General features: G+C 50.3%; 1 protein-coding gene across 1 annotated transcript; it reads right to left on the reverse strand.

Moving 5' to 3' along the window:
* Positions 1–1,976: 1,976 nt before the first annotated feature.
* Positions 1,977–18,531, reverse strand: LOC119092469 (chondroitin sulfate N-acetylgalactosaminyltransferase 2). Its single transcript, XM_037215431.1, has 8 exons — positions 18,487–18,531; positions 13,096–13,222; positions 11,823–11,895; positions 6,105–6,252; positions 5,759–5,899; positions 4,708–4,837; positions 2,683–2,797; positions 1,977–2,526 (listed from the first exon to the last, which is right to left on the reverse strand). Exons 2-8 carry the CDS (start codon positions 13,220–13,222, stop codon positions 1,977–1,979), a joined length of 1,284 nt encoding a protein of 427 aa, XP_037071326.1. The 5' UTR covers positions 18,487–18,531.
* Positions 18,532–19,376: the final 845 nt, after the last annotated feature.

The following is a 19,376-nucleotide window of genomic DNA, read 5'->3' on the forward strand; positions in this document are numbered from 1 at the left end:
ACACATGCAATGATGTACTCTCACGTTAGGTTCTTCAAGCGCCAACAAAACCGTGAATCCCCAAGACCGCTGCAGCCCTGAAATCGCGGAACATATCGTCCAGACCACAAGCCAGGTCCAAACTAACTTAGCGTCGCATGGCTGATACGCATCGGGAAGGGGGTGCGCGATTCGCTAGACGGTGCCCGCCAGATCGAGTAATTGTCCTCCGTTTGTCCACACTGAAACGTCGCTGTAATGCGGAAGCCGTTGGCCGTATCACAGTAAGCTTATAGTCGGCGGCCACACTACAGTTGGCACGTTTGAAGCTACACAACAGTCGGCTAGTCATCAGAAGCCTCAAACCAGACCTTGGTGTATTGACTACGTAGCAGTTCATTAGCATGCAGTGTTCATGACATCCACAACCAATTGGTTACATAACTATCACATCAAAATCACAACTTTCTTGCAAGTTACAGCCGACAACCTTGCTCACGTAAGCTCACGTTACACGCATTTGCGAGGAGCATGATGCGCATAGATGAGACAGTATTAATTCCTACTCCTCGGAGAAAAAAAAACAGGAGAATGGAGATATCTGCCTTTCGTTTCAATAAAGGCATGTTGCTGAAATATCAACGCATCTTTACCTACACTTTCCTGATTTCTCTCCGACGAATAAGGCCATTACTACTGTCTTATCCAACTATCCCGGGTTAAACATGGTACGTTCAAGCAAACTTGCACTAGATACGATTAATAAGAGTGCACTTCTACAGTTGGCATGAATGTGTCTCTCACCTACAACTGACTTTCCCGGTATTCCACGTGGCCTGAGGCAGCGCAGCACGGGAGGGGGGAGGGGCAGAGGGAGAAGTTGCCCCCCCCCCGCCTTCCGGCAGGCAACACGAACATGTCTCCCCCCCCCCCCCAGTTAAATCGGGGCGGCCGCTTTTTCCCGAACTAAAGACATTGTAGCAAAACTAGGCAGGTTATAAAATTCCAGATCAAGGATGTCCCCATGGCTAAGCCAGAGAGCAAGAAGTTGTGTTCAGGAGACCAGTTGCTGCGCCAGGAAGTCCGTTTTCTGGACCATAAGGTTACCCTCGAAAATAAGATAGCTCATACTCAAGATTAGGAGGCTCAAAAAAGCCTTTGATGGCTCGGGAGGCCCTGTTACAAACTAGGAAGGTCTGTGCTGAGTTACGAGACACCCTCTTCTTCCAGGCCCGATTTCTAGAACGAGCGGTCCCTTTCACGCATCAGATAACCGCGGTACTGGGCCACGATGCCCTGCTTTGTGATAACCATGTCGCTTAGTTACATTTGGAGGCCCCTTCATAAATCTGAAGCATCCTGTTCTGAATTCAGGGGCCCCTTTCATGCATGAGATCATTTCTGGAGCAGATGGTGCTGTCTTAGGCCAGGGAGACACCTCGCTCGATAATTAGAAGGCACCTGTTTATGAATTTTCATGTAGGGGGCAGATGCCCACGGTGCTCCTCTCCCTTGAATACCACACTAACCAGGGCCCCCCCCCCCCCATGCCGTTAAGGAGGCTTCCTTTTCTCCAAGATGCCCCCTGGGAAATTCCCCCCCCCCCCCCACACACACAATGAAAACACACGGCACCGCCCCTGCATTCAAACAAACTGAGACCAGATACAGTTTGGTGCCACAGCTGAACACTCAAACAAACTGAGACGAGGTACAGTTTGGCGCCACAGCTGAACATTCAAACAAACTGGGATGAGTTACAGTTAATCAGAGTGCGCTCCTGCCGCTCTGGAAACATGACGGATAATAACTCACAACCGGCTTTTCAGATATTCCACACTATACCTGCAAACAAACCTGCACTACAGACGGCTAATTTGAGTGCGCCTCCACCGTTGTGCGACAAGGGGAAGCAGCCCTCGGCATTCCGGCCGTCTTTGGCGGCCAGACCGCGCGACTAGACACACCAAGGCATGGCTCGGCCCGACGGGCCGTCCTCAGGACGGCGCGCGCCGCCGGTACAAGCGCACGTTCAGCACCAGGGACAGCGTTAGCAGCACGGCTAGCACCAGCGCCACCCAGCCCTCGACGCGCTGGTGCCAACGCAGGTGGAAGATGGTGCGCGCGCGCGGTGCCAGTTCGCCGCCGAGAGTGAAGGCCAGCAAGCCGAGCTGCCTCTTGCTGCCCTCGTTCTGGATCTTAGACAAAACACAGGAGCGATACGTTCCGGCCGACAGGCTATCGCTACACTCTTTGCCGTGGTACGTATGCTCCATGTCGGGGTCGAACGCGCGCACGACACGGTAGCGGCTCAGGTACCGAGTGTAGAGGGCCACGTCTTCGCCGCCCCAGCCGTCCGTGTCCATGTAGGCTCCACTGACGGCCGCGAAGTCGGAGCCGTACTGGCACACCATGCCAAAGCCATAGTCGCGCCAGTTGCCGGTCTCGGGGCCGATGGCGGGCCCCGGTGGCCACTGCCGGCCCTGCTGCAGCGCCTCCTGCAGCTGCGGGTTGAAGCGGCTGAACAAGATCGGGTAGTAGACGCTGCTGCCGCGCGTGGTGTGCAGCCGACACTTCTCCAGCTCCACAGCCGTGAACGTGATGTCCACGTCGCAGAAGAAGAGCAGCGGGTCGGAGGCGGCGGCGGCCACCGCGGCGGCGGCGCCGCGCACCAGCGCCCGGCCGCGCGAGAACGCGCCCGGCTCGACGACGAGGCGCGCGCGCGCCGTATGCTGCCACCGCCGCAGCTCCTCCTCCACCGGACGCGTGCCGTTCGGCCCGTCGGCGAACGCCACAACCGTCAGTCGCACGTTGTCGCCTGTGAAGCCCGCCAGCCGGCGGCAGGCATGGTCAGGCTGTGCGACACAGTGGGCGGGACGGCGCCGAAACACGCGTCGAATCATCGCCACTGAGTGTAAAGCGTCAGTGGCTGTCGGAGTGCTCGCTGCCTACATGTTATCAATATTCAAGCATAACGAGAAGCAAAACAGCTGATTCACAGGTTATTAGAGCACCGAAGAATGTATGCATTCAACATAAAAAGCGTGGTCCTGAACGCAGGCAGATTCAGTCGACGAGGTCGTTGCGGGGGGGGGGGGGGGAGGAGGAGGGAGGGCATATCGGTAATTTATTTTCGAAGATGACGAACCCTCGACCATGATTTTGTTGGATCTGGGTCAGTTTAGTTAGCTATCAGTCGCATCCACGCTTTTGTCTTTTGCACCAGCTCTTCATACAGGGAGTAGCGTTCATGATTGACCATCAGGAATATACCCCAACAAACCCGATAACTTCGTATTAATTTAATTTACTGTGATCACTGCCAGCACAGACCACTCTTCTTACAGGTGAAGTCAGTGTATAAAAATATAACAATACACTGGACCTGTACAGCACACCCTTAATCGACCTACATGTGGGAAAACATTCAATAAAAGTATCTAAATTGATCCCATGAGTCTGACTACACTGGCACTGGCCTACACCCAGCGGCGTGCCGGCGTGCGAACCGGGGGAGGGGCAGAATACCCTCACACTTGTCGAACCCTTAAATATCAGCCTACGGAAACGCATGGGCTGCATCAACTTCAAACAGAGGTTCGGTCCTCCTGCTAAACTGAACGCTCCGACACTTCACCCACATGACCTGCTTCACACGCTTCGCTTCGCTCGCTCCACCTAGCCATGACGCTGTACGGTTCGGAAAACAATTACACGGGGGGACACCAATTGTTCGTAACATGTGGGAGCATGCCGCTTCTGCTTCTACGGCCTTCAACACGCTGCTTTCGCCAACAGCGTTGGAGCATGAGGACGGACAGCGAAGGAGCGGCGGTGCGGTTAGGAGCATGTATGCCCAACAGCAATGTGTGGTGCGTGCCCGCTCCAACCGGCTATATTGGAAGAAACCAATAAATGATACAGATACCTAGATAACAAGTGCTGCCCATCACGCCCAATGCCAGTTTAGTAAGTGCTAAAATATCAGCAGAACAATTCATCAACTGCATTCTACTTTCTTCGGAGGTTCAGAATCCCGCCCAACGGCACGGCGGCCCTCCGCGGAGCGTTCGGAACGAGCCATGGCCTCTGACCCGCCGGTGTCTGCGGACTGTGGAATAGCAGCCCGATCGGCTGATACCACCAGTGGAAGTTACGTATCAGCTTTATCTGTAACCACGAAAGAGTGTGGCCCGTGTTTGGACACCCTTTGGCCACGGCGCATTAATGTTAAGATAGTACTCATCGTACTTCAAGGGAAACACTAGTACCGTGATCTTCTCAAGTGTCATTCCGCTTGCCTGCAATACTCCTGTCGATGGGGCCCGAGGGTAACAAACGGTGTTCACGATAAAAATTTCATAACCATGACGGCATGATTCTCGATCAGTCTCCTTTGAAACTGCCGTCTCGAGTCCGACATGCTGGTCAAACCGGAAGACGGAGAGGAGTGGCACTGGTCTTCTCAAACATACCTGACTATTGGGGGGGGGGGGGGGGGGGGGGGGGGGCGGCGACCGGCGTAGAAGCCCGCGATGCAACCACGAACATAACTCACCAAAGTGACACTGTCTGGACGGTTTCCACGCACTCGGCAACACGCTATAACGGCCCAAACACTGCTGGCGTCCCCACCATCCCAGCCGTGCTCCCCTGAGTGCGAGAACGCCAGGACGGACTGTCACGCACTGCCCTCCCCTACCCTCCAGATTGTGCGGCGGCCCCTACCATCATCGATGAGAGCGCCCAGCATATGCAGGAAAGTCCGGAGCCGTTGGACGCGGCCAGACAGCGGCATCACGATGTGGAGGGGCTGCTGTCGCAACGCCTCGTGCCGTGTCACCGACACCAGCGGCGCCTGGCGGCGGGGCGGGGCAGCTGACCCGGACGGCTCCACAGCGGCCGGGCCGCGCCGGCGAGCCCGCCGCGCAAGCCGCGGACACACGCACGAGCATCACCGAGCCGCGGGCGGCTCTCCGCCGGGCCGGCGGCCGCGGCGCCCGGCATGGCGGGTCGACAGGCACGCGGCGCGCGCTTGCAGACCACGAGACCGCGCGCGCCAGAGGACGCGCCCGCGCGACCAGCCACCACGGCTGACTGGGCGTCGCGACACAGAGCAATGCGCCGCATAAGCCGACAGATCACGAGGCACGGACCATCAAACCACGAGGCGCACCGTCAGGAATGGGCACGGCTCCACAGACCACGCCGCGGATAAACAAAGGCCGACAGACCATGTGACACGGCCACAAGCACAGCGTCCCACATCAGCAGTCTACGGAACACCGTCCCCAGATCACCTTACCGAGTGAAAATGGCCGACTACGCGGTAGGGGAACCATACCACCACAACTCACATTCTGCTATCTTACCAGGTTCTCGTCTAATATAGCGCGGAGAAAGCCTGGCTACACTACGAAAGGCCTGCTCTTATGCCACCCACCAAACTTAAGCCATCATCTGACGCAATTGCTCATCTGCAGTCAAGGCATGATTCAATCACTCTAAATGTCGGTTAACCCTTAGGGTTGGCATGGATCTAGCACACCGAGCATGAGCTGTGGTAAATGGTGGTGTCAGTGCATAACAGAAACAAAAATAAAGAAATTAGCCTCAAAAAACATATCAAACATTCCTGCTAAACTCCTGAGTCTGGATTGGAAAGTCAGTTGTTAATAGCATGTGCACAGCATATAACAACGTAACTACAGCAAATACATGCAACGAATACATATTGCCGAACGTAACATTCCGGTTTGGTTTAACAACGAAAACTCACCCCGACTTTCCTGTACACGCGCGCTGAAAAGACGTCTATGCCATTGCGGAAAACTAGATTGTACTCCTCGCCGACACCTGGCAGGTGGCGGCTTAAGCCGTATTGAAAGTGTCGCTCAGAGATGGCACCACCAGTCACGGGCTGGAAAAAAACGGCAAGGTCAGCATTCATGTCGGGACGCAGAGAGAACCAAGCTGCGTGCTGGACCTGTCGCAATCTCCATTATATGAAAAACCAAGAGCATTCGGCCAGACCGCGTAGTCAAATAAAACTCCCACGTTTGCTGGAGCAGCAACTTACCCCATGTTATTCTCTGCGTACAATCTCAAGGTATCCCTGCACGTACCTTACTCTGCTCCAGCGCCTCGGTAATGATAGCCGCGACGTTGTCCTTCTCCAGCTCCATCAATGGCAGCGCGATAGCGTAAGACGGCCGCACGTCGAGGGTGTAGCGCTTATGGGTCGTGAAGCTCTCAAACGGCACCAGCGCGCTCCTGTGGACAAATGACCGAACCGTGTGATGGGTGGACTCGCAGGCTGTATGTCAGGAACAGCCGATGTCAACAACTCCCTCGACAAAACTCTCGTCGTGAAATGCATCGTGTCTGGTACCACCAACGCGTGTTCAGTCGTTACAATCGTAGGGCTACAATTATACCCATGTCGCCTCAACGCTGTTGCGACTGTTTAAACTGGTCATGTTCTCGTCCAGCGGCGTGTGCCATGAACACTGTTTTGAAGACTTGATGTAGCCGCTGCCACAATTCGCATGCTGCATAAGTCACACATCCACGCTCGCAAAAGTATCGGCGGATTTCTTGACGGAATGCATGTGTATCTGTTGCTCATTTGGGCTCCTATTCCTGGTCAGCTGTGTCTCACAGCGAAACCGCAAAAGTGCAGGGCGGGCCAACAGTGCCGCAAACGTTTTTGAGGCGCGCCCAGCCACCTTCATGCTTGGAGCGCCAGGTAATGAATGTGTATTCCCACAAAACAAAACAACATTGTATGACATACGGACACAAAATAGCGGATCGAAGTAAACTGGATATGAAAGGCGTTATATAGTATAGCAAACCACACATGGTTACCAAAGATCAGTTACGTAAGTTACTTTTCATGCACTCGTCCATTAAAGATGTTTTAAGCTCGGAAACATCCACATATATCTACCAGTGCGTCGTGTTGTGCGCTGAAGAGGAGAATGCTGACAACACTCGGCGAGGAAGTCGCCGGAATGGGCATCTTCCGGCGGGAATAGGATAAAATCACGGCCATATTACGTACAAACGCAGTTGGTGCCATCGCTGCCCCACCTGTCATAACGCGTTCTCCATCCGTGATTGTGCGGTGAGGAATGAGCGAGGTGATGTGGACGCGAACGTTACAGAGTTCTGTGATGAGCCACACCAGTTACGACTGGCACACATGCTCATGTCAAGGCTGGGCTCGCCGATGCGGGGCCCGCGTGCTTATTCCGAAGTTGTATTGCTTGAAAATTAGTCGGCTATCAGTCTGACCCAGGTTGATCAAGCCCCACAATTTCGATGAGACGAAATGAAAGGAACGATTTTCGTGTTAGATGTCCGTAACCACGCCTTTCGAAAAACGCCAACATTTTGGGCGCATACTGACCATACTGAACTGAACACCAGCCTGTATGGTCTGCATAACCGCGGTATTGGCTCTTGCCACCTCATGCTGGATTTAACACGGCTCCGAACAAAGGCGACAGCAGCCTCGGCCCGGCCATATATTGGGGCAGCTGCTGGGTGCTGTTACGATCGCACTGCCTCGCATGCGGCACGTTCGCCTAGACCGTACAGGTCGTTCCACGCCTTCATTTGCTCTGAAGATCGAGATATGACATCAAATCTTAACAAGGCTAAACAAACGCTGATTCATGGCCTGCGTTACAACGTGCGTGGATTACACAGTGCACAAGTCGACTCATGCCTTACCAACACGACTGTCTGTGACTTCCTCCGCCAAGCAGCTTCGGTTCCATGTCGCTGCGACGCCCGGATGGCGAGACCTGCGCCCGTTTGGCCCTGTGGTGTGCTGTGAACGCTTTTGACAACTAGCTTTGCGTTCCCAACGTTAATTCCCTTGGGAGGTCCTGTTCTGCCCACATCACAACGCTATCGGAAAACCGAGCCAGACTAAACGGCTTGCCTGCAAAGTCTCATCATTTATGCGGCGTGACTTGACCAGCCTCTTGATGCAGAATACTGCTTGCAGCTACTACCAGAGATCACCAAGATTTTAGATCTAGACAAAGTAGAGGCCAGATTGGGCTACTCAAGTGGGAAATTAGCTCATTGTTTTAGAAAGCCTTGGTCAGAGAGCCCCATTGTTTGCGATCAATGACTTACCCATTCATATGCATTTGTGAATGCGTATGCGAAGCACCAAGAAACAAAAAAAAAACTCTGTGGCTACGGCGTTTTGCAGCACTTCTTTGACGACCTCACCGCCCATATAACCTGCGCTAAGCCTGTCGAAAAGAATTATAAAGTCACGCGTGAATGCAACCCGCTGGATATCTATCATATATGACTTTTAAATGTCAACGGGGTAAGAATATAAAGACTGGCGCTTCCTCACAGCACATCTTTCTCCAAATACTTCTGGAGGTATGACGCCAATGTCCAATACCATCATCAAAGCGTGTGACTTTTGCAAGGAGGTCATTCAGGGTTATGGCCAAATAAGGTGAAATCTGAAATCTGGCTTCCAACCAGTCTATCATATCATTTTATCAAATCATCTCGCAACTCAAAATAATTGGCTTGTGTTTATTACGATGAATGTGGTCATTAGAATCACAAGGTCAACTCTTGAGAATCCTCAACAACGAGGTCAGTAGAACACTTGCATTACACCAGTACCGTCGTCATAAATGAAGATTGCAGGTGCTAGGTCATCCAACTTCAAGGTCATTGTAGGTACGCCGTGCCTCAAGATGAGATTGCAGTACCCGTGGACGCCCAAGGGCAAATCCAAAGAGGGGGGTATGGGGCAAAGCCCCCCCCCCCCCTTGGGCTCAGAACAGATTCATAGGCTTCAAGGGGCTCAAACTCGTCCGAACAGACGTTGTTTTTTCATGCAAAACCCAACAAGACCGGACGTCTTTGGGCTTCCAGGCGACCAAGAACAGTCGCAAGCGAAAGTGAAGGGTTTACGAGCAGACATAAACAATTCTTCAGTGACTGAGAGGGTGGTGATTGGGAGATCTTAAGATTCATTACGATGTCCAGACGCCCTACGCTGTTCCCGGGAGCCCTACATGTCCACTTGCTGGGTCAATCCAATCGCTAAGGATCGTTCCACATTGCCCTTGATTTCTTTGCATTTGCTCCTAGGGCACTGCGCTGTTGTCGGAGCGCTTTCTGCTGGCATGCAGGGCACCTTTATCGATCAGCGGCCTTCCACGGATTCTTTCCATTCACCCAAAAGGCTCTATACGCTATAACGCATGCGTGTAGAAAGGCTCTAAACACCCCACATGACAATCTGCCGGGTATTCTCGGCTGCCCATGGGCCGTGGTCGGCGTCGGCACCCTCACGACAAGCTCATGGGCCTTCCAACTTCATCTGTGGTCCTTCCAATTCTATGTCACTTGCCTCAGGCCGTACTTGGTGATGGGCTGATGTGTAGGAGTCCAATGTTTTTTTTTTGTTCGAGCATTTTATGCTTGTTGAATTTGCTGTTATATTGTTATTGAAATCCTTTGCTTTGTTTTGTTTCAAAAGCGCTGTGGAGGGGAATTGAAAAGTGCGGCATCAAATTATTGGTGTTGACAATTTGTCATGCTCATAATACTGCCATGAAATTACTATGCTTTAACACTCGCCCGGTTAGCCGGATAGACACCATTCGCTTGGGTGGGGGGTCAATTTGACCCGCCCCCCCCCCCTCTGAGATCACGTGAACTAAGAAAGCTAGCGACACCAAATTTACAGGGTGTCTTGACCCACACGCGAACTCACTTAGGTTACGGTTTCAGCTTCCTAGGTCATGACCTTCAGGTCGAATAAGGTCAAACAAGGTCAAATTCCAGGTTGGTCTCCAAGGCACCCCCAGAACCTAGGCAACTGTCTCTAAGCAAAAGGTCACAAGCCCACTTGAGGTAATTGACCTTGTTTGACCTTTTGAAGGTCACGGTGACCAAAGTGATACAAGACAGCTCTGCGTTTTCATTTGAATAAGCTACAAAGATTACGCTAGGCAGTATGTTCCTACAACCAAACGTTCGACCCGGGACGTCTTAGGCCAATGGCCTGTTCTGACCTCTGAGAAGTCAATTGAAAATGTATAATGCAGTTCCTGCTGTCAATGAATTCGAAATGAGCACCAGACACTATTCCATACAGCAAGCCCTAGAGTAACAAGTCAGGTTGGTTTTGAAATTGGTCTGACATCATACCTGACCTTATTTGCTCATTATTTGCTCGTTATTTGCTCATTCAATATTTGTGGTGCCTAAGAAAGCATGTCAGATACGTATGTCTTCGTCAAACACTCCGTTGTTGTATCAGATTGAACGATTCCCTAGAACTTGCCTTCGCTGAAACCATGGGCTGACTTTGACCTGTCATAGGTCAGCGACCTTACAAGGTACATCTAAAATTTGTATGTCAAACGATCCGCTATGCAATTTTCTACAGCTATGCAAAATGTCGCACGACTACGCCGCGCCGTTCAAAAACCATTCTGGAAAGGCCCTCGGGGGGGGGGGGCGTCAACTTTCCCCCCCCCCCCACCCCCACCCGAGTGCGTGTTAATGTACTTAATGAGTGCGTGTTAATGTTTCACTTTAATGGCCTAAAATGTTAAAACACGAAATAGTTTTGTCAGGGTTCTGATATTACGTCCGTGCCAACTTGAAATAGATGTCTTTGTTTGCTGAAGCATCCGTCACGAGCTCATAAGTTCCGTCCTTTGTGAATTGATTTTTTCACTCCCACGCGGTCTTCTTGCGATGGAATTTTTCACTCCCAACCTAGTTCAAAAGCGATTCTAGCTCCCTTTTAATCCATGACTACAGGATAACGAATTCTCTGAGTGCCTCAACAGCTGAGAGCAGCTGTTGGCTACACGCCGATTAATTTGTACGCGCAATTTCCGAGCCCATTTTTAGCCATCGTCGACGTAGCATACGTCTTTTCCGTTGCCTATTGAATTGTTGACACGAGTTAAAATTGAGCATCACATTGTTAGGATAATCTGAATGCTAGATATTTTGTACCCGTTCATAAAAGCCAGCGCAAAAAAAATGTGCATTAGTCATCGGCCATCAGTTCACCACATCGACTAGCTGACTATTCGTAAATAAGCTAGGAATCAAGTTTATGCCTAATTTTAACGGCATTTAGCATCTAACTTTACTTCATGTTGCCATTTTCCGAAAAACCAAGTTAAGCATTGACAGGATCCACTATGACCTGGAGGAAATGGAAAAGCTCACTGTATGTTCATATGTAGTATGCGTAGTTTTCTAGGGCTGCGTACAATAAGATGGGTTCTTGCATGCCAAATAGCAGATATAGGAATCTTAAAATCGAACGGTCGGAATAAGAGCATCTTTTATGGGGTCTCAACCCTAGAGGAGCCCCATCATGTTTCGTGCCCCTCCACTTCACGAGACCCTGGATCCGCCCCAGTGAACGCCTCTACACCCAGCGTGACCTAGGGCCTCCCATTACGACAGCAGACCCTACACCACGCCAGCAACATGCCAGTGGTGCATGCTTTAACTTCAGCCAACCTTGGTCTGTGGACATATGAAAAGCACGAAGATGTGTTCAAAACGTGGTTTTACCCGCTATGATCCGATCTAACTACTGAAGTGTTGAAACCGCCCGAAAACCCGACAACGTTAATATGCAAATTGCATGCAAAGCCACCACCCAGTTGTCAACACTTGCATCGGCACGTGCGGTGTGAAATCAACAGGGCCATCCTCTCAACCACCGCCCAACCCTCACCCCCCACACTCTACGGCAGGTGGTAAGACCGCAGCAGCTGTCGAAGGTGGCGAGAGGGCAGATTCTAACTTACATATCCTGAAACTTGACGCGATTGAAATCGTTGGCTCCATCCGGCTCTCCATTGAAAGTCATTTGCGGGTAACCTGCGGATTAATGGACAGTTATTGTACAGGTTATCATGCAAGAACACAACATCTACAGCCATTCCAAGCAGTACACATTTACATACGTCTGTGTGGTCAGTTGAATACCACGACGCTCGTATGTGCGTGTGTGGGGGGGGGGGGGCAACTTGGCCCCAATATATCAAAAATCGAGGAAGTTTGAGCCACCAAATTCACAGGATATATAGACCTGTATGTAAACTCACACGCGTCCAATTTTGAGGCACCTAGGTCATGCCTTCGGACCAAATAGGATAAAGCAAAGTCAACCTCCAATTGATGGCAAAGCTTACCCAGCCCTCGTTACGCAATCCTCTTTAACCTAGATAATCTTTAAGAGAAATGTCACTGATGTTCGTTTCAGATTAGTGACCTTATTTGCACTTCAGAAGGTCACAGTGGCCAAAAATCGTGAGTTTCGATTTTTGGAATTCCAACAAGTGTCAAGGACCACGCTAGACGATATGCTCCTAAAAACAAAAGGTTGATCGAGGTTATTCCAGGTCACTGACCTCTACGCACTTCAATGACGTTCAAATAAAACATATTTTGACCTCCCTGTGATCAAGAATTCAAAATGAGCGTCAAGACTACATCAAAAAGCGACATCTCTAGCAAAATGCAGTTCGGTTTTGACCTCGGTCCGACCTTTATACCTGACACAAGATCAACTGAAAAGAAAATATGGTATCCAAATGCTGGTTGTCTAGGAACCGTCTCAAAGATGTTAAGCCCCGACTAACACTACGTTCTCGCATCAGACTGAACAATCACCTGGGAATTCCTTCCACTGACAGCCATGGCCTGAATTTGACCTACCATAGGTCAGCGACCTTACAAGGTACACGACATTTTTAACACGAAAAGATCGGATATTTCATTGATTACGACCCTGCAAAGTTTGGCGTGTAAAAATCTTGGGTCTTGACGGTAGATAGGCTCACTACGATAGCTCTTGACGAAAGTCATCATCAGTGATGAGGAATGGAGGCCCGGCTTGGTAAAACACAGAACAGGACGCCAGAGGATATCCGGTACGGTTAGACTTACTGGGCACGGATTTGGAATCACTTCATCCGTGTGCGAGGACATGCAAACATTAAATCCCTATCCGCACAAGACACACTGTACGGTGCAAGTTCAATATTTGAACAATCCAAAGCACGCGTAAACACTTACCATCACTGAGAAGGAGGCGACGGATAACTAGCAACAGAACGAATACCAGTCCAAGGCCAGCAAGCTTCTTATAATGTAAACGAAAGCTCATGACATCACCTATCGTTCTCACAGCCTGCGTTGCCATCTGAAATCAATCACGACAAATTGTGAGAAGGGTAGGATCAACACATCAGAACCGTTTTCGTTGACAGCAAGGCTCAGGTTTTCTTCCCGTGTCAAACGCAGCTTCCATGACATCAGTGAAAGACCCAGCGAAAAGTCAGGTAGCGTCACAATGGGCCAAAGGCCGTTAATACTCCGGCAAATCACGGTAGCCCCTCCCGTCGCCATGTTACACGGTGTCGCCTCCTTCGCACCCTGGCAGGAAGGTCGGGCACGGCATGAAATCGAGCTCAGCACATTTAATGCCGTCGCAGGCACGCAAGACTATTTGCATGGCGTATGACAACATCGCACACTTTCAATATCCTTATTTTAGCACGCAGAGTTTGATTATTTCATGCCGACAGTTCTTTACAAGCACACTGATATCTGTACCAGTCCAATGGTAGAGCATGTGTTCCTGGCTCCCCACTCCACCCTAACCCGATTCCGTAACGACCCACAGCAGTTGCACCACAAAATGCTGCATTTGACTGGACTCTGCTGTGTTCAGCTGTGTGCGATTATCGGCTGCCACAGAGCACATTTTTTGGGGCTTGTTGGCAGCGTACGCACCAGGTGATGAAAGCTCCACACACAGAGCCCGATAACCATTGGACAGTGTTAAACACGCACGTTACAGATAAGCGGCATACGGTTCGGGTGGTAGAGGCAAGAGTCAATGCGATGGTTCGTGCTGTGCTTGCGCTGAACCCATGACAAGTCAATGCTGCAGCGGTCCGCACAGAGGGCTGGTACCAGCACCGACGCCAAACTCCAATATATTCAAAGCGCTACCTGGCGTCGGCACAATAACCGACATTGCCAGTGCAAGCACCCCTCTGGCACTACCGTCACTGAAACGCTACCGGGTGTTGATCCCCCCTCCCCCCTGCCACGCACTACTAGTACCGCGAACCCAATACAGTCCACTGTTGTAGGTATAATTCGCCTCCGTGGTCTGGAAGAAGATTGCGGATCCATTAGCAGCGGTACTGGGCGCGAGTCTGAGAGCAGACGCATTGCACGGCTGGTCGGGAAAGGTCGGCTAGCAGCTGGCCAGCGAGGGTAGGCCCAGGCTCGGGGTGGCCGCGCCGCCGTACTGTGTAACGCGCTGACTCTTGCACGGACCGATTCGGCGAGGACTATCTTATCAGCTGCGCCGGGCGTTACAACTGAGGTGGAGGAATGCTACAACCTTTGATTGGCAGTTTGTATCCAGGCCATCAGTGCAAACCGTTCGCAATGAACTTTTCAATACATGACGGTACAGGCGCCGTTACCTCTTGCGTAACCCTACCAGCCTCAAATATTAATAACCGTTTTGCTACAATTTTGTGGAAAAAGAAGCCTGCACCCGCTGAGAGATAGGGCGCTACATGTACTCCGCCCTTTATAAAAGCTGCACCTCAGGTGCACGAGACTACGAGCATGCACAAGTGTGGCCTGGCAGGCGCAGTCCATCCGTAGGCTTGGCATGGTTTGCATGCTGGCCCAGCATTAGTACCGGGCGCATACATTAGGGCATCGAGTGTACACAGGGCCATCACTAGCCTACACGGAGAAGGGTGAGCCTATCCTCTCATGTCATTCGCTTATAACGGCACTTTTAACAGGTGTCCAGCTGTCAGTCCGAACACCGTGGCTGGGACGTCCGCCACATGCTTGGTGCCGGCTCCTGGCACTCTGGTTCGGCTAAATTCATCACATCACCGAGGAGACTGGCTCAGACTCGGGCTCGGCATTTCAACAGGCTGTGATCTTAAACCAGAGCGCTGAATCGGGCCTTGCTAATGCCAGCCTTGAGGCTCTTGATTGAAAAACTTGAGGCTCAATGATGCCACAGCATCACGGGTCTCGGAATCGGACATGAGTTATGTTATGACTTCAGATTACTGCTCCTGGAAACAAACCATATTCTTTGCACCGATATCAATCTAGGGTATGGGGAAGACAATTGCTATGGTCGACAGCCTTCAGGCATTAACTATCGTAGGACCATCCGGACCTCGTTTGCCAACTTGAACATCGATGGAGACGCACGAGAGCTGAACTGTCGCAGTTTACCAACCATTGACTACAGCACGCAGTTGCAGCGTCAACTTCAGGTGGCATCGCAGTGGGAGCGGAGTCGGCATTTAAAAGAGGAACAGCTGGGTCGCTGTAAAGGTCAAGGGGCGCCTCAGAAAGTGGAGGAGGGAGCAAACTGACTTTGGAGTACATTATTTTCCTCGCGTCGCCATTTTCACACGTTATAGGGATAATGCTTAGCATTCTCGGTCAGTGTGGGGGGGATATGGCACTCACCAAATCCCCCCCCCCCCCCGTTCATACATAGTATGACGCTGTAAGGGCCGCGTTTTTTCAATGTTACAGGCCATGATGGCGACTATCGGTTGTTACAATCATGAGATCATTGCATTGTTAGAAAAAGACATGCGATGCATTCAAGTGACTCCACTGCATACCAGCTAGACATTATTCTCAAAATGCCTAAACAAGACAGGACTCCAAACAGTGGCCCATCTCCTTGCGTCTTTTCGGACGGCCTAAGTGGAACTTAGTTTTTTCGCCTGACAAAGATTGCAGATAAAACCATTGTGAGCTGCCAGGAGCTGACTTCACGAAAATGACCCAAGGACAATACCAGTGGATTTCAAGTTATATGCATTGAGATGATAGGCCCAACAAAACTAAAATCATTGGGGGCTCGCCGCCACCCCCCCCCCCCCCCCCTCCCCCTGCCAACCCACAGCATGCAGCATGACATCCTGGGGCCTATTGTTGGTGTAAAACCTATTGGCAGTGTGATTTTGTGTGCCTGTGGAGATAGTCCTTTAAGTTTGACATTAAGTTTTCCATTAAACTTTAAAGAGTTAAGTACAGCCGAACCTACTTTGATCTTTTCACAATTCCCAACAAAAGCAGAGAGAAGACGAACAAAAAATTAGCGTTTTCTCCACGGATTGCAAAGCGACCATTTGGATCAAGCTGAAGATGTGATAGAGGCTACCGCTGGGGCGGACTTAAGTTCCACTCTCTGCTGGGGCCGGTGCAGCCTTGAGACCAGTCAGTCACCATGTCATGCGGTCATAAAACTGGAACGGAGCCTTATTGCGACATCAGGCCGTGCGCTATCGTCGCCTCCACCTGAGTCAAGTTGAAAAAGTCGGCCTTTTTGCACATCAACGTCGACAGAGCTAGAACATGACTTGGCACGCTTTCAGCGAAACGAGATTTCATACCTGGCGGTGCCTAGCGATCGATTGTAAAAGTCTAGAATCCAATGTTTGTCTGCATGTATGTATGACGAAGCCTTCGAGTGAGGTATGCCAACGCGCGCTGACGGATCGCACCAGGAATGACACGATGTTGTGCGCCAGCTCTGCGGACGGACTGCCGTGCCGGTCTCGAATTGATCGGTGGCGCGTGGCGCGTACTGCGTACCGTTCGCCGGGCCTCCACAGAGTTCACGTGATCAAGATTACAGAATGTCCATAGCCACGTGTAGCCACGTGCAAAGAATTGGGGCCTCTCAGTGCCGTAAACAGTGAGCTAGCCCACTGAAGTTCAGTAAGTGGAGAGACAGTTACCGGAGCTATCTGACAGTACTCAAGTGAAGATGTTTCATGTGAGATGCTTGCATAGTGCACAGATTTAACCTTTGCACCCCTTTTCTTTGCAGCCCAATGACAGATGCTCAGGGGGCACAGTCTGGTGTGGGAACAAGCTTGCAGATGGATGGGTGGCTTGGTGATCAGTTTCTAAAGAATCCAGCCAGTAAAGGCTGCACTGCACATGTGGGAGGTGACCAAAACATGATACCTCTTTGTCATTTTCACCAACTCACGACTGCCAGAATGGTGAAATTTGGCAGGTAGAACTGTGGCATGCATATTAGTCAATGCTTGACCGTTATGGGACCAGATAGCTTTCAATTACGGCCTAAGGGGTTGTCAAGATCAAGGTGCACCCCTCTGCCGTGAGAAGGGGCTCTCAATTAATCCAAACTTTATGTATATCTTCTCAGACACAATGGCTGCCTGCCTACACCAAGACTGAGGTGATCAAAGTCTACATGTGACCTGTGTGCAAGTTGAACAAAATTGACCTGGGGTTCTTCAAGTTACTTAAGTCATGACCTTCAGACTAGAAAATTGGTAGATAGAGAAATCCTCTCACACACACAGCATCCAATCATGCCACATTCAACTTCCATGTGTTATAGGTGGACACATGCATCACATGTGTATTGTGGTGTGTGTAATATGTGTCCATGCAACAAACACTAAAAATGCCTGGATATAGCACCAAAATCACTTTGAATGATGCAAAACATATCTTAAGATCATTTTTTTTTTGCATGCTGAGTCAGAAGTTCACATTTTGAGCATCATTGCAATTCAGTATGTCAAGAAGTAATAGTTAAATGATGTTGTTAGGCAAGTACAGGCAATGTAAAAAACAACCATTTCAACCTGTGCTTGTAGCCTAAATTTCTGATAAAATGCACACCTTGACATCTTGACTTTTGTCAATATGAACAATCTTGCCTAATGGCATCATAATGAGAACTTGCAGCTTATCAATGAGTTTTTCTTGTTAGAAAAATTGCAGCAAGCTCTGTAGTCCACACAGAAAAATTAATATATATAACATAACCAGTCAATTCCTGAGCATCATACTTCCTTGACACAACATATTCCAAGGGATTTCATAACCAAAGTGCATTTAAACTTTGAAGAATAACAGCAAAAACCAAAATGCACAACCACAGCGGGCTCCAGCATGCTGCCCTCCACCAACGTCAGAAACATGGAGGCACCGATATGTATTTGGCCATACCAAATATCCTTACAGATGCACCACATATTCCTGCATCCTTGTTCCAACTCTACACTAACCAAACATAATAATAAACCATGTTGCATTTGTGCCAAACATTTTGATCACTTTCCTGTGACACCAAAGCTGGGCACAGGATGTTTAAGTTGCATGCTTTGAACAATATGGCCAGTTTTTTGTTGTTGTCTGTATCACAGTTGTTATAAATCCATACAAAATCTGAGGTGAGACCATTTTATCCCCCTCCCCCTTTCCCTCCCTCCATTTAAACATTTCACCATCTAGCTCCAGTGGGCTGCTTGTGTGCCGTAAACACAAACAGCAAAAGCATTCGCAGTCTGAAATGCTTTAAGGATAATAATTTTGCACGAAACACATGCTTCCAATTGCATATTGACATACCTAGCCGCGAACGCCCATCCAGCGACCCTCCTCCTCACTGCCCACATCAAACTGCTATGACGTTTCTCAAGAACAGCAAAACAAATCAATATCGAAACACCTGCGCCAGTTTCCCCTCAAACTTAGAGCTCCCAAATTCTTTCAGCATAGGCCGCGTCAACACATCATCGAGAGTATTTAGTACAGATTAGTACTAAGAGATAATCTATCATGGCAAAGATGATAATAATGTACGACGTCCCTTACTGAATCTTCCCATAATTTGACTGTTTGGTTACCGGACCGGGAGCCTGATGAGACTGGGACCTACTGGCCTAGTGGCATTTCACGATTCCGGATCACCATAAGTTAAGGTAAGGTAAGGTAAGAGGGGAACCCTGTTTAGTACCAATTCATACTAAAAGTGGCGGAGTTTAGCACGTACAGATGCTAAACAGGGCAGCCCGGTAAACCAGGGCTGAACAGAGGGAATGAGGCTGTTTAGAGGTGTTATGTCAGCTACGATGACCGCGCATGTATATTGAGGCCGTCTATATGTTTTGATACGCATGGAAGAGATTTGGCGCGTGTGGTTGCAAGCAGGGACACAGCTTTGGTCATAGCACGAAATGCACATGGAGCTCACAATACCCGCGAGCATTGCCAAACAGTACATCTACTGGATGCTTGTGATCACCGCCGCGCACTCACTGGGGTACTTGAACGGTTCCGGGATCCGCCCACGATTCTCGTGTTTTTCGGAGAAGGCCTCCCTCTGCTGCGACCTCAGGGGACCTCAGGGAGCATCGGCGGCAGCTTCTCCCATCTAACACACACCGCATCGAGGACAGAAGCCTTCCCTTTCTCCGGACATCATCACTCATTCCCGAGACAACGATCACCTTAGCCCC

This window comes from Pollicipes pollicipes, unplaced genomic scaffold (assembly GCF_011947565.3).
Source record: "Pollicipes pollicipes isolate AB1234 unplaced genomic scaffold, Ppol_2.1 Scaffold_3447;HRSCAF=4054_pilon_pilon_pilon, whole genome shotgun sequence".
In the NCBI taxonomy this organism is placed as follows: Eukaryota; Metazoa; Arthropoda; class Thecostraca; order Pollicipedomorpha; family Pollicipedidae; genus Pollicipes; species Pollicipes pollicipes.